This window comes from Anabrus simplex, chromosome 4, assembly GCF_040414725.1.
Source record: "Anabrus simplex isolate iqAnaSimp1 chromosome 4, ASM4041472v1, whole genome shotgun sequence".
NCBI classification, from domain to species: domain Eukaryota; kingdom Metazoa; phylum Arthropoda; class Insecta; order Orthoptera; family Tettigoniidae; genus Anabrus; species Anabrus simplex.
In genome coordinates this window covers 394,247,223-394,262,888 of record NC_090268.1, presented here as the reverse complement: position 1 = coordinate 394,262,888, position 15,666 = coordinate 394,247,223, and the positions used below count along the sequence as shown (strand labels likewise).

The window sequence follows — 15,666 nt, the reverse complement described above, 5'->3', positions numbered from 1 at the left end:
CTGCTCCTTAACTTTGCTCATCTTCCCAAATCGCATAACCATAGTCGAAATGAGATAAAACTACAGCATCTACAAGTATACATATATTTTTTAATTCAGGAAGTATTTATATCTGCGCAGCATGTGCACTGGTGAGAATGTTTCCTGAGTGATTTTCGTAATACGTGTTGTGCATGACATGTTTTTAGAACGTATAACTTGGCATCGAGAAAAAGAGTGGACGGTGCGAGAACTTCCCACCAGGTTGGTGGTTGAGAAGTTATAAATACGTCGTTGTGGAAGAACTAAAAATGAGAAAAAGCAAGGTATCTGTAATCGGTGAACTAGTCCATGAAAAATCCGATAGTGTCACAAGTAGCTCTAACAATTTGATTGTCAGACAAGCAAAAATCGATTCAACAGCATTCGAGCTCCACGTTACTGAAAAGAGAAAGACTATTTCACTGAAGTGTCAGGCTCCTTTGAAAATTTGATGGTGTTATTACTACCATGATCCATAATATATGTCCAAGAGTCGACCTTGACTGAATGGATAGTATTATCGTCATTTCCATCATTATCAAGTGTATGTATGCTCCAGAGAGCTTGAACTGCTCCCGTATCAAAAGGACATGGACGATAATAATTATCTGTGCAGAATGCTATATAGACAGTATATAATAAATATAATAAATTAATATAATAAATAATAATTCACTCTGGAATAAATAATAAATGCCGATTTGAAATCACAGACGTAATTAGCATACTACTCCCCTCTTGCCACTTACAAACATCGTATCCCAATGTTTGAGGTTGCTTGAAGAACTATGAAAAATTAGTCAAGATCAGATACACTCAAGGAGACATTTGGATTAAGGGGTACTTTATGAGGTAAAAAAGGTTCTTTACGTACCTTGCAATGACTCCCACTACACCATTAAATACATCCTTCCTTAGAATATCCCGGTAGTAGGGTAGTGTCCTGAGACCTGGCCTTATGGGCCATTGTCCTTCATTCCTTAGCAGCTATAGAAGAAACAAACTCACTTCATCAAATAAGAACGCTAAGATTAAAATTGTACAATGATTTAGTTAAAAAAGTGTGATCGAACATCAAACGTCACAACCTACCCAAGTATAGTATTCTAAGCTGAAATCATTTCTATTTCATTCAAGGAATTCTACAGGAATAATAATTTTTAATACGCCATTTCCTGGAGATGACTCTTTCAAAACCTTATCCCTATGAATGCGTTGAGTATTTTGAAGTGTTCTGTGTCACAGTTACCCTGTATAAATTCCTTACATGTCGTATTCATTTGCATGGTGTATTTAACTTACCGTTTCTACATTTTTGGGATCGAATACGTAGACTAAGTCGTTGATCCCTCGCAGATCACTTATCTTTGCAATCTTTCCGTATTTCTTTGCAACCGTTGACATCAGTTCATTGATGTCCATATCAGCAAACTCTCCTGAAAAACGAGAATAGCAGGTAACCCATTAGAAACATAAAACACTGGAGCCTGGAGCTCTGCAAGGATATCCTATATTATCATTTGAGTGAATAATTCACAGGAGAGATTTCAAGATTGATCTTGCATGTATCAGCATTGGATAATTCCAAATTTCGAATTAGTGATAATCTGTAGATTTTATTGACCGATATGAACGCAATGAAAGATACCCATTAAAGATTCAAGTATCTGTCCCAGAGTTGGTAGACATGCAGTTGTTAATGGTATATAGTACTGATGAAAATACACAGCTCCTGAGACGTTCAAGACATATATTAGAGGGGAATAGAACCACCTACAGTAGACGTTAATAACCCTGAGGGTGACACAAGTATCTAATCAGGCTGATGTCCTTTCGTACCAATACCGAATTCCTGTCCGTGGAATGGTACCTCACACTCACTGCACATGTTGGGGCATTTACACGATGATCGTTTCTGGGACCGGGTGGGATATATATTAACACTAAATTGAACAATGTATCTGTATTATAGGAGGTTCGTAGGGATATTTTCTACACTTAAAAATATGAGGATGCCAGAATAAGAATAGAACGTTCATTGAGAAAGATAATTGGCTGGAATGCGATTGTTTTGTAACTTAAAGCTGTCCAAAACACTGGAGTGGAGAGGCTTTTCCCAATTTTAAAGTTTGTCCTGGTAACTTCTGCGATGTATTATTAGGCTGTTCGTCGAGCCTTAGCACCAGGACCAGCCAGCCTTTCCTATGTTCATCTCAACAGTGCTCCGTTTTAACTCATGTTTAACTAATTTGGACTAATGTCGACACACTAATGTGGACTTAAACGTTGTAAATAGAGTTAACAATGATGATGGACCTTCAAGTCTGTAAGCCGGTTGTGAAATAATATACTGTGCATATACGTCTATTATGAATAATAATAATAATAATAATAATAATAATAATAATAATAATAATAATAATAATATACTAATAATTCAGAACCTGTTAAAGTAGCACTTATGTCTAAAAGAATACTTCATCTACAAATTGGATGTACCTTGTTACTTACCTATGTAGGGAAAGAATCTCCATGTATTTCCAAGGATGGGTAGTGGTTTGGGTCCAGGAACCTCCTTGTAAGGTCTAATTTCCTCAAGGTTTTCCTGAGCTGCAGCCATAGACGACCGTGTTCTGTTGAATAGCAGCACCGAACCTGCAGGGTTCAGGCCCTTTCTACAGAGATGTGTGACTACTTGAATCATCATAGCTGCGTGAACTGAAAGAAAAATGGCGAGTGTGATTGACTTTCGACGAAAACCACAGAAAAACTCTGTTACATTCGTTTACAGTTTGGGGAATTGGTAACTGGAGTGCGTTTTCTGCTGTAGTCTTAGAGTAATTTCCTAAAAAACTTGGATACTTCAAGAAAATAATTAAATATCCCAATAATCTTGTATGAATACATATTACTGGTACGTTAGCCTGTATTCGACAGTCGAAATTTAAGAAATAACTGGAAATTTTAAAATTTCCAGGCTTTATACGCCATTTGAATGGGATAAAAGCAAGTTTTGTTGTATTTCCTTACAAACTACTTTGAGTGCCGTTGTAGAATGGAGTTGTACTTTGACATCTATGTATCTGTGTACTCTTAAGAAAGATACATACAGCTGTCGTAAACACTGAAGTGGGGAGGGAACAAGGAAGGGCTAGGAGTGAGAAGGAAGCGGCCGTGGCCTTAATTAAGGTACAGCCCCATTATTTGCCTGGTGTGAAAATGGGAAACCATTTTCAGGGCTGCCGACAATGGGGTTCGAACCTACTATCTCCCGAATACTGGATACTGTCCGCACTTAAGCGACAGCAACTATCGAGCTCGGTGCAGGACTTACTTGGTTTATTTATTTCGTAAAGGGCACCTGAGCCCCGACACATATAGGTGCAATACATATCTGATAAACATGTAGCATAATTAGGAGATAACACAGAATCTTAATTACACTGATGTTTTACTTGAGAATAAACGGAAAGTGAGTTAAACTCATTATGGAGGTACGATACATTTGACGTATACATTTTACATAGTCAAGATCACTCAGATGTTCATAGCATCTTATGTAAATGTTTTGCAAGTTTCTGCTTAAACACAGAAAATGAAGCAGCCTGTCGAATATGTTCAAGAAGTGAGCTATACACATGTGCTGATTAGCACCATACAGATTTGTTGCCATGTTTAGTTGAGTTAATTAATTCAATGTGAATTTTATTGTTACCTCTTGTATTGTATGAATGTATGTCAGAATTTGTCACACATTAAGTACTGGAGTGAACCAAATTATTTTTCAACGTATAGACCATCACAGCTGTAGCTTTCTGACGTAAAGCCTCAAGTGGAAGAACATTACAATGTTGGTATAGATAAGCTACTGGTGTCAATGTAGGTAGCATAAAAAGTATTTTAGTATAGCTCTTTAATGCAACATGCCCAGATATGTACCATATAAAGTATATGACTATGAATAAGAGCGTGATGAATAATCTTTTGTAGAGTGTTAGTTGGTTTGTATTTAAGTCTATTAGAACGCCAATTGCTGCCGTAATTTTATTATATATTGCCTGAACCTGATCACTCAACAGAGGAATTCGTCGAGAATTAATCCTAGGAAATTTGTTGCCCTAGCTCTAGGTATTTTGCAGTCATAAATTATTGAGTGTAATTTGCAGAGAAAGCCTGTATGCTGTTTTATGAAAGATTATATAATTTGTTTTAGTCAGATTAATAGTTAGACGATTTACAAGAAGCCAATTCTGATGTAAAGTAATATCGGACTGCATAATGATTTCAACGTTATCCGGAGAAATGTCCGTGTAAAACACGCTAGTGTCATCAGAAAAATGGATAATCGTCCGTACAATTTTAGTGATCCTATATCATTCAGAAATATGAGGAATAGAATGGGAACTAGTACAGAACCTTGAAGTACACCTACATTTATAGGCAATGGGATACTGTTCAAATTATTAAAGGACATAAATTGTTCTCTGTCTGTAAGGTAACTGATAAAACAGTTTGATTATATTCCTTTAACTTCAAGAGTATAATTTCCTGAGTCTAATTTTCCCTGAGGTTTAATTATTATATCTTCCGTTGCGTTATATGAACTGGAATTTGTTTCAGTCTAATGCCACTAGATTATGTCAATGCTTCAACTTGCTCCAAAATGACAAACTCACTGCACTGAATGAGTAGCATTACAAAAATGTTGCAACGTTTGTGCTAGGAAGACTTGGGAGGAAGGAGACGAGCTGCTCGATTAAGTGTCATGCTTCGAGCTGTCAGTGCAGATATGGCGTCAAATGACATTAGTAGACGAAAAAGATTGAGTGATATCTTTAAAAGCATGAAAGATAACAATATGAAGATAAAGTTGGAATTCAAGAGGAAAAGTTGGGGCAAATATTCGTTTATAGGCAGGGGAGTTCGGATTGGAACAATTTGCCAAGGGAGATATTCAATGAATTTCTAATTTCTTTCCAATCATTTACGAAAAGTCTAAGGAAACAACAGATAGGAAGTCTGCCACCTGGGCGACTGCCCTATATGCAGATCAGTAGTGACTGATGATTGATTGAAAGATTAACGATTAACGATTGTCTTCTATCTGTTATAATATTCAATACTCGAAAACTTCAAACCAGAGAGGGGACTCAGTTCAATCTTATGCCAATAGTATCATATGCCACAAAATGACAATATCACAGTATTGAGTGAAAGGCATTTTGTCGAGAAAGGACCAAGTATACGGAATTCAGTCGAATCATATCTCTACAATAGAAACACCTACAAAAACGAAAGGCTTTCTGTCTCGTCCTTGTGTGTCCAACCCTTGTCCTGTTTCTCATCGCGGTCGGGAAGGAAGTGAGATAAATCTTCGTAGAGAGTATTTCGAGCGGATGCCCTTCCTGACGTCAACCTCATCAGAGGAGTTCATGAAATGAATGAGGCGTGAAGGGAGAGGGTAAAATACGTTGCCTTCTCCTATAAAATAGTACCAAGAGGCTGCTCAAGGCATTACGTCACCATCAGCAGCGTCATATGACCTCACTCTATATGAGCTCTGCGAAGAGGTTTGGAATTTAATCCAAGCTTTTGGCAAGCAATCTAGTGATTAGAAATTGTATACCACCACGTTACCTTCCCTGCCGGCAAACATTCAGATGGTAATATTTTCTTCGAATAACTGGACTAGAACCGGCTAACCTCAGTGTCAGACCAGGTAGACTTCACGCCATAACAATCTTGGGCACGAGGCAGGCTTTGGTTATCGATGGAGATAATGTATTTACCCAGAATAGAAAAAAAAAGGTCCATTTATATTATTTAAAAATAGTACGTTTCACTCAACAGTTCAAGTTTGATGTCATCATTGCATTGTACTTGTAACCCATATTTAGTTTCACTTTAAGACTCTATTCAATAACCTTCTCTTTGGATAAACTTGTGTACGATTCGGTTTTACTAATGAATATTTGTAACATATTTTATTGTATTTTGTTGTATGATATCAATTGAAGTCATTAGAACAGGGCTGTTTGGGTCGTGTAGCGTGAACTTGCATTCAGAAGATGGTGGGTTCGAATCCAGCCGTGGCAGCCCTGAAGATTTTCCGTGGTTTCCCATTTTCACGCCAGGGAAATGCTAGGGCTGTACCTTAATTAAAGCTACAGTCGCTACCTTCTCAGTTCTAACCATCTGTCATCCTTGCATCACCAAAAACCTGCAATGTGTTAGCGCGATTTTAAACCGCAAGCAGCAAAGAAAAGAAGAAGGAACATTAGGCAGGCACCTTACTTTAAATCATTCCCTTACTATGACGGTTGAAAAGGCAGCACTTTTGAATCGATTACATTCACAAGTAGTAATATCCAAAGGCTCTTTCTCCAACTTCAACGCTGCTATTTAAAAGTGGGCATCTACTATTCAAGACATTTCTCACCTTGTGTCACGATATTGGAATGATGATGATGATGATGATGATGACGATGATAATAATAAAAGTGTTAGCAATAGAGATATCGTCTTTAGAAATAAGACAGAATTGCATATCTCCTCGATGGAAGAGAAGACATCTGATAAGGCGCTGAGCATTCATTGTGATTTTATCTAAATGACAAAATGAGTTGGGTTCGCAGCCATTACCATAAGACCTGTCTTGAGATAGTACCACCTAAAACTAGCAGCAAGCAGAAGACAATTGAGATGTCCTAATACAATTATGTAAAGCAACAAACCTTAACATTTAAATTTTATATTAATTTTGATTGCCGGTACTAGTTGTATTTCATAGATTTCTCTCTTTGTATACAGTAGTATCAGTCTTCTATAAATTTTACAAAAATAATAAAATATATTAATACGGAGATAGACCTTTCGATGACTAAGCAGAACCAATTAATGCACGATTGGCATATCTGTACATTGATAGCGCCTGAAACATGGCGAATCCAAAATTACCTACATTTATACACACTCACGTTCATAGAAAACGGAACACATTGAACGACTAGAGGTATGAAGTTCATATTCACAGGACATGTTCTTTAGTATGTTCAACAGAAACGATGAGTATTTCAGTCACCTAGGTTTGACATGTGTCCTGTTGCCTAGTAGGCACTGGGTACTCCATGGGCACTGATAAGGTGTTCCATACGCGACGGCATCGACGAGTATAAGGCGCGAATGGTGACCTGGGGTGTAGCCATCTATGCTGCATTCACCTGGTTCCGTTCTCCTTTGGTGGTGGCACTGGGTCAGAGCGCAACACACGCCGTTTTACAATATTCCACACATTTTCGATTGGCGACAAGTCCGGTGATCGGGCGGACCACGGCAACAGTCTGACATGCTGTGACATGAAGAAGGCACGTGTTCGTGCAGCAACATGTGGTCGCGCATTGACCTCCTAAAATATGGCGTCTGGGGTGTCGTGGAGGAAGGGTATGGCTACGGGTCGCAGGGTGTCGGACACGCACCAACTGTGATTTTGTGGTTGTACCCAATATCACCCCACACCATATGGTCTTGAGTTGGCGCTGTATGTCTTGTGCGAATGCAGTCAATGTGATGTCTCACACCGAGACTGCGGCGAACCAACATTCGGCCTTCATTTTCAAACAAACAGAACCTGGATACGTCCGGAAACACTATCTGCTGCCATTGATGTCCCCAGTGTCGCGTTCCATACATCATTGCAGTCTAGAATGTTTATGAACTTTAGTCAAAGGTAGGCGAAGAAGTGGACGACGCGCCGGTAACTCAGACCGTTATAAACGACGACGGACTGTCACGATGTGTTACACTGTTCCTCTGTTGCGCCAGAGTCTAGGAGGACGCAGATCTGCTCTGCAATGCCATTCGGACGAGGTGTCAATCTTCTCAAGGGGTGGTCTGGGTGGTGCGACCAGATCCATTTCGTCGTGTTCTACGGCCTTCTGTAAACAATTGTGTACACACCCGTCGCACTGCCGACACACTTCGTCCCACATGAGCAGCAATTTCCCGGATGGATGCATCACGTTCTCTCATGCCAATACTACGCCCTGTTTCAAACTCACTCATTTGACGGTGCGGTTCTCGCATACGTCTACGAGGCATCTGCACGTTTGCTCAAGTCACACTGATCCATTACCTCCGGTTTATAGCGAGAAGGAGAGCCACAGGCACATTTTACCAGTCGGTGGTGCTGCGCTGAGATATCGACTTGGACCTTGAACCTTAGGGCCGACATGTTTCAAATGGTAATCATTTCTGCAGAACATACCAATGCACATGTCCTGTGAATATAAACTTTTTATCTCTAATCTTTAAAAGTGTTCGGTTTTTTATGAACATGAGTGTAATTCCATTGCGTAGAAAGGGTCTTATGGGGTTGCCTAGCAATGCTGTGAAGGTTAGCTCGGTTCCCTCGAATGAAGTGGGTTCGCTTCTCCGTCAAAAAGACGAAACGTTTAGAAGCAAGAGTTCTACGTGTATAGAGGTACACAATCATAAGGTTAATTAATCTGTACCAAAAATTAGTAACAGGTTAATTGCCGGGGCAAAGGTAGACAGAGGCCCTGCCACTCTTTCTCCCACTTAGTGCCGAGTTTCCAAATAATGAAAGCCCTTGCGTTGCAATCATCTATAGAGGCTTCATAGCCGTATGGCTTTGCTCCTTTAGATTCAGGACTGACACTGTGTGACCTACCCTTTCCTTTTAAATCGTTCAGGTCGCTGATAGCCTCATTATTTCCCTTGGAATTACAAATTGATAACCACTTTGTCTGATCTTCGATTTGCGTTCGTGAACAGCATGCTTCTCCACCAATTCCTTTTATTAAAACTGGGAATCTAAAATTTTCCATATCAAATCAACAATCGCCTGCACCATAGATTTCACTTCGGTTGTTGAAATTATTGGAAAGTGATCGACTTCGTAGGCTTCACCAAATACACTATTTTGGATGTCAGCAAAGAACAAGCAATATTTATGTTAGGCCGTATATGAAAAATGAAAGGGTAAGGACTGGCGTAAGTGAGTGAAAGCAATATCAGACTTACTGCCACCTCAAACTGAGAGTGCGGGAGGATATTATTCCTTTTTAAGTGGATGGAAATTGTTTAGGTACATCTAGTTAATAGATACATTTCCTCTTTCATAAATATAAGTTTCTGGAAATCATGGTAATGTAATTGAATCGGTCGTTGAAGAAAAGAACTAAGCCTCATTATCTCACTTTTCAGGAGAAGGAAAAAGGAAGTACATCTCTAATGTCTCCCTTATTTCATCCCCATCAAATACCTTCCTCTGCCAAGATGACTGATAATAATTAATAAAATATTGGGTAACATGTTTTAAGATATAAAATTTTGGTAAAAATATGGGCTTAACTACTTGCCACTTGCATGCCGTTTTCAGGAAATAATTCACTGCCTTTATTTCTAAAATAAAATAATCATATTTAAGTTTATAATTACTTTGTTTTAAAATTATATTTACTAATTCAATGTAAATGTAAATCTTCAAACTGTTCCCAGTCTTTTGACCGGGTCAAAAATGGAATAAATCAATCCCCGATCTACCGGCGAGGACAGGAATTGTGTCAGCTGCCGAAGCCTGTTGCTTTCCACTGGGGCAAAGATTAAAGACTGACTGATGAAATGAAACGATTTTGGAAAGTATTTCTGGAATGAAAGATGCCAGGGGAAACCTGAGTACCCGAAGATAAACCTATCCCGCCTCCGCTTTGCCCAACAAAAAACTCACGTGGAGTGACCGGGATTTGAACAATGGACCTCAGCGGTGGAAGGCCGGCGTGTTGCCACCTGAGCCACGGAGGATTCTACACTCATAAAAACCAGAACACCTTGAAAGACTAGAGATAGGAAGTTCATATTCAAAGGACAAGTGCATCAGTATGTTCAGTCCGACTCGTTGGCTGAACGGTCAGCGTACTGGCCTTCGGTTCAGAGGGCCCCGGGTTCGATTCCCGACCAGGTCGGGGATTTTAACCTTAATTGGTTAATTCCAGTGGCACGGGGGCTGGGTGTATGTGTTGTCTTCATCATCATTTCATCCTCATCACGACGCGCAGGTCGCCTACGGGAGTCAACTCGAAAGACCTGCACCTGACGAGCCGAACATGTCTTCGGACACTCCCGGCACTAAAAGCCATACGCCATTTCATTTTTATCAGTATGTTCTGAAGAAATAATTAGCATTTGAACCAGGTTCAAGGTCAACACCGATATCTCGGCGCACAACCACCAACTGGTAAAATGTGCCAGCTGCTCTCGTCGCTATAAACCGAAGGTAATGGATCAACGTGACTTGAGCAGACGTGCAGGATGCCTCGCAGACGTATGCGACAACCGTACCGTCAAACGCGTGAGTTTGAAAGATTGCGCATTATTGGCCTGATAGAACATGATGCATCCAACCGGGAAATTGCTGCTCGTGTGGGACGAAGTATGTCGGGTGTGTACAGAATGGTTCACAGAAGGCCGTAGATCACGACGATATGGGTCTGGTCGCACCACCCAGATCATCCAGCGAGAAGATCTGAAAGGCATTGCAGGACAGATCTGCGTCCTCCTCGGCTCTGGCACAACAGTGGAACAGTGTAACACATCGTACACTATGAAGAGCGACAGTCCGTCGCCATTTGTTACTGTCTGGGTTACCGGGACGTCGTCCACTTCTCCGCCTACCTTTGAGTAATGTTTATAAACATGCTAGACTGCAATGGTATATGGAATGACGTCACTGGAGACAGGAATGGCAGCAGATAGCATTTTCGGATGAATCCATGTTCTGTTTATTTAAAAATGATGGCCGCATTTTGGTTCACCGCAGACGAGGGGAGAGGCATCACATTGACTACATTCGCACAAGACATACAGCACCAACTCAAGGACTTATAGTGTGGGGTGCTATTGGGTACAACCACAATTCACAGTTGGTGCGTGTCCAGGACACTGTGACCAGTTTGACCTACCTAAATGACATCCTGCGACCTGTAGCCATACCCTTTCTGCACGACACCCCGGACGCCATATTTCAGCAGGAAAATGCGCGAACACGTGCCTTCTTGTTGTCACAGGATGTCAGACTGTTGTCATTGTCCGCCCGATCACCGAACTTGTTGCCAATCGAAAATGTGTGGGATATGGTGAAACGACGGGTGCGACGCTGTGATCCAATGCCAACCACCAAAGATGAACTGTGTAACCAGGTAAATGCAGCATAGATGGCTATACCCCAGGACGCCATTCGCGCCTTATACGCGTCGATGCCATCACGCTTACTAGGCCTACTAGGCAACATGACACATGCTGAACCAATGCAACTGAAATGCTAATCGTTTCTGCGAAACATACTAATGAACATGTCATGTGAATATGAACTTCCTACCTGTAGTCTTTCAAGGTGTTCTGTTTTTTATGAACATGAGTGTACTAATCTATTATTTAATCAAATTTTACGTAAATCACATAAAAGTGTACATGTCGAATTCACTGTTCTTGGGAACAGATAGTGAGCCAAACTAACAAATCAATGAACACCATGTAATCGCACATTAACAACTTCACATCCGTCAATCAGAGGAAGAAAGTTTATTTTAGCAATAGATACAAGTATCAGTATTAGAAATGTCTCTGAACTTAAATCTTTTCTTCTTCTCAGTATGGAGTGAAACTTCCTCATGTTTCTCGCATACAACACATGCAGACATTGTTACTTTCAACATAGCAAGGTGCACTTTCGCCAGTTTAATATATCTAAGTGAAAAAACAAAAAATAGCCTTAAATGAACTCGATCCTTTTCCATTAAAAACTGCAATGGGCATGTAAGTTAATTATTCTTGTTATTCTTATAATTCATCCTAAATCGTCCGGCTCCATGGCTAAGTGTTTGGCGTACTGGCCTTTGGTCACATGGGTGTCGGGTTCGGTTCCCGGCAAGGTCGGGGATTTTAGCCATAATTGGTTAATTACCGTGGCATGGGGACTGTGTTGATGTGTCGTCTTCATCATCATTTCATCCTCATCACGACGCGCAGGTCACCTACCGGAGTCAAATCAAAAGACCTGCACCTGGCGAGCCGAAGTCCTCGGACACATCCCGGCACTGAAAGCCATACGCCATTTCATTTCATCTATGTATATAAAACAGGCCTAAGTGTTTTGTCTGTGAATCGCTCGGAATTCGAACAAAATGTATTTCTGTATCGGTCGCGTCCACACGAAGAAGGAAATGCAGTTTTTAATGGTCGGTCGGTCTGTCTGTCTGTCTGTCTGTCTGTCTGTCTGTCTGTCTGTCTGTCTGTCTGTCTGTCTGTACACGCATCAAGAGACAACGGCTAAAGGGAATTTAATGAAAAATAGGTAAATAAATTCTGATAATAAGGCACTACAGACTAGATTATAAACAATTTTATTCACGCTCGGTGAAATGGAAGGCCTAAAATGTGATTGTTCTGTGCATTGCCCAAAATGAATGGTATTACTGTGTCGGAAGTGGCCACAGTAAGAAGGCAATACCTTTTCAATTTTCCGTCATACCTCTCTCTCTCTCTCTCTGTGTGTATGTTTGTACGCGCACCACGGAAAAATAGCTCAATCTATAACAACGACAAACATCACTAACAATGAACTATTGCTCAATCGTGTTACTGATGATGGTGTTCGCATTTGTGGTGATTGGTCTAAGATGAAATACCTTGAGGTCACGAGCCCATATCGACAAGGAAAATTGTGAAGAAGACATTCAAAATGAGAAAAATTTATTGAAGGATTGGTAGCATGAAGAAAATAAGAGAGAGTCCTGAAAAGAGAAAGGAGGATGAAAACTTAATGTGAACACTTCAGTATCAAAAGCTCATAAAATTGATGAATATTACACTGACTACTGTTTGTTGTGTTGTACTTTGTATCTTCTACTGCCACTCATCTCCGATATATGGCATTACGGCTTCGTGCCACGTGTGGTAAAGGAGTTCCAAACCCGAGCACAACAGCCTACTTGAATATTGGTTGAAAGTAACTGGGGAGTTAGATAACTTTCAGTTTTAGCATGCCATTCCCCTGATTTATACATGTTTCGATAACTACTGGTACGTGACTCACCGGTTCATCATAGTGTTCTATCTGATTGATCCCTGCTCTGAGACACTGTTGGGAATACGGGAGGGGGCAGGGGAGTGTGAGGGGTTCCACACTTAACGGAAAACAGCAGGGTAGTGTCATTGCGGTTCTGCAACTTGGAACTGTTAGAACAGGGGTCCAAATGGCGGCGAGGGCCGCATGTGGCTCGTGAAGCCCTATTTTGCGGCCCGCAAGACCATTTTGAGAAATAATGCGAAGAAAAGTTAAAAAGCACTTCATAGCTCGTTCAAAAAAATATTAATTTATAGGCCTACACCCATTATAGATCCAAGTCAGAACTAATTCATTCTTTAATACTATTTCCTCTTCTTAAGTATTCGCTTGGTCTGAATAGACTATCTGGTATTTCTTTACATTTAAAATCCGAACTTCACTCTTTTATACAATTCTAAAATAGTGTTGTACGCAATTAAAATGATCAAACCTTCACTTTAATTGAACTAAACATATTATTTCATACTGGAACTTCTGATCTATTTTCAGAGAGGGCCGTGAGCCCTAACTTCGCCACATACAAAGGCATAAAATAAATAAATAAATAAATAAATAAATAAATAAATAAATAAATAAATAAATAAATAAATAAATAAATAAATAAATAAATACAATTGAACTATTATCAAGTGCGGCCCCCGGTCATGACTAAGGTTTCCAATGTGGCCCTTGAACCCCTAAAAATTGCTACCGCTGTGTTAGAACTCCAGCGTAGTTCTGATCGTGCAAAGTGATATAAACTGCGGTTTTTCATTCGATCGAGTATTTCATATGACAGCATTGGTTAGTACTACGACAATCCAATCGGTTATTGTTGTATTCTGACAAGACTACTGACTTAATTGTAACGACCCATGTCGAGGTCAATTAATTGATTGCTAGTATCTATTACAGTATCACGGTAAAATTGATGGAAGGATTTTAATTAAACTTGGTATTTCTATTCAGAATAAGATCGAGTAGAATTTTTTTCATAGGGAGTGTTGCTTTAGAGGGGTGCTAAATCTTAAAAATCGACGAATCTCTCTTACGGTTCATTCTAACGAGATGAATGGTGGTAGAAGAGACAAAGTACAATACAACAAACAGTAGTCAATGTAATATTATTGTTCATCAATTTTATGAGCTTTCGATACCGTAGGCCTTCACGTTTGGTTTCCATCCAACTCTCTGATATAAGTGAATCCTCCTTCCTCATTTCATGACTCCGTCTTTTCTTCAAGCTATAGTTCCCTCCTCATTTCATGACTCCCTCTTGTCTTCTTCAAGCTATAGTTCCCTCCTCATTTCACGACTCCCTCTTGTCTTCTTCAAGCTATAGTTCCCTCCTCATTTTATGACTCCCTCTTGTCTTCTTCAAGCTATAGTTCCCTCCTCATTTGATGACTCCCTCTTCTTCAAGCTATAGTTCCCTCCTCATTTTATGACTCCCTCTTGTCTTCTTCAAGCTATAGTTCCCTCCTCATTTCACGACTCCCTCTTGTCTTCTTCAAGCTATAGTTCCCTCCTCATTTTATGACTCCCTCTTGTCTTCTTCAAGCTATAGTTCCCTCCTCATTTCATGACTCCCTCTTGTGTTCTTCAAGCTATAGTTCCCTCCTCATTTCACGACTCCCTCTTGTCTTCTTCAAGCTATAGTTCCCTCCTCATTTGATGACTCCCTCTTGTCCTCTTCAAGCTATAGTTCCCTCCTCATTTGATGACTCCCTCTTCTTCAAGCTATAGTTCCCGCCTCATTTTATGACTCCCTCTTGTCCTCTTCAAGCTATAGTTCCCTCCTCATTTGATGACTCCCTCTTCTTCAAGCTATAGTTCCCGCCTCATTTTATGACTCCCTCTTGTCTTCTTCAAGCTATAGTTCCCTCCTCATTTCATGACTCCCTCTTGTCCTCTTCAAGCTATAGTTCCCTCCTCATTTGATGACTCCCTCTTCTTCAAGCTATAGTTCCCGCCTCATTTTATGACTCCCTCTTGTCTTCTTCAAGCTATAGTTCCCTCCTCATTTGATGACTCCCTCTTGTCTTCTTCAAGCTATAGTTCCCTCCTCATTTCATGACTCCCTCTTGTCTTCTTCAAGCTATAGTTCCCTCCTCATTTGATGACTCCCTCTTCTTCAAGCTATAGTTCCCTCCTCATTTTATGACTCCCTCTTGTCTTCTTCAAGCTATAGTTCCCTCCTCATTTCATGAGTTCCTCTTGTCTTCTTCAAGCTATAGTTCCCTCCTCATTTGATGACTCCCTCTTCTTCAAGCTATAGTTCCCGCCTCATTTTATGACTCCCTCTTGTCTTCTTCAAGCTATAGTTCCCTCCTCATTTCATGACTCCCTCTTGTCCTCTTCAAGCTATAGTTCCCTCCTCATTTGATGACTCCCTCTTCTTCAAGCTATAGTTCCCGCCTCATTTTATGACTCCCTCTTGTCTTCTTCAAGCTATAGTTCCCTCCTCATTTTATGACTCCCTCTTGTCTTCTTCAAGCTATAGTTCCCTCCTCATTTGATGA

General features: G+C 40.3%; 1 protein-coding gene across 1 annotated transcript in view; it reads right to left on the bottom strand.

Moving 5' to 3' along the window:
- Positions 1 to 15,666, bottom strand: part of LOC136872294 (probable cytochrome P450 49a1) — a 93,886-nt gene that overhangs the window by 71,252 nt on the left and 6,968 nt on the right. The window contains exons 2-4 of the mRNA XM_068227316.1: positions 2,533 to 2,739; positions 1,324 to 1,457; positions 896 to 1,008 (exon numbers count right to left, since the gene is read on the bottom strand). Coding sequence (XP_068083417.1) covers positions 896 to 1,008; positions 1,324 to 1,457; positions 2,533 to 2,728 — 443 coding nt within the window. The 5' untranslated portion in view covers positions 2,729 to 2,739. The remainder of the gene's footprint in view (positions 1 to 895; positions 1,009 to 1,323; positions 1,458 to 2,532; positions 2,740 to 15,666) is intronic.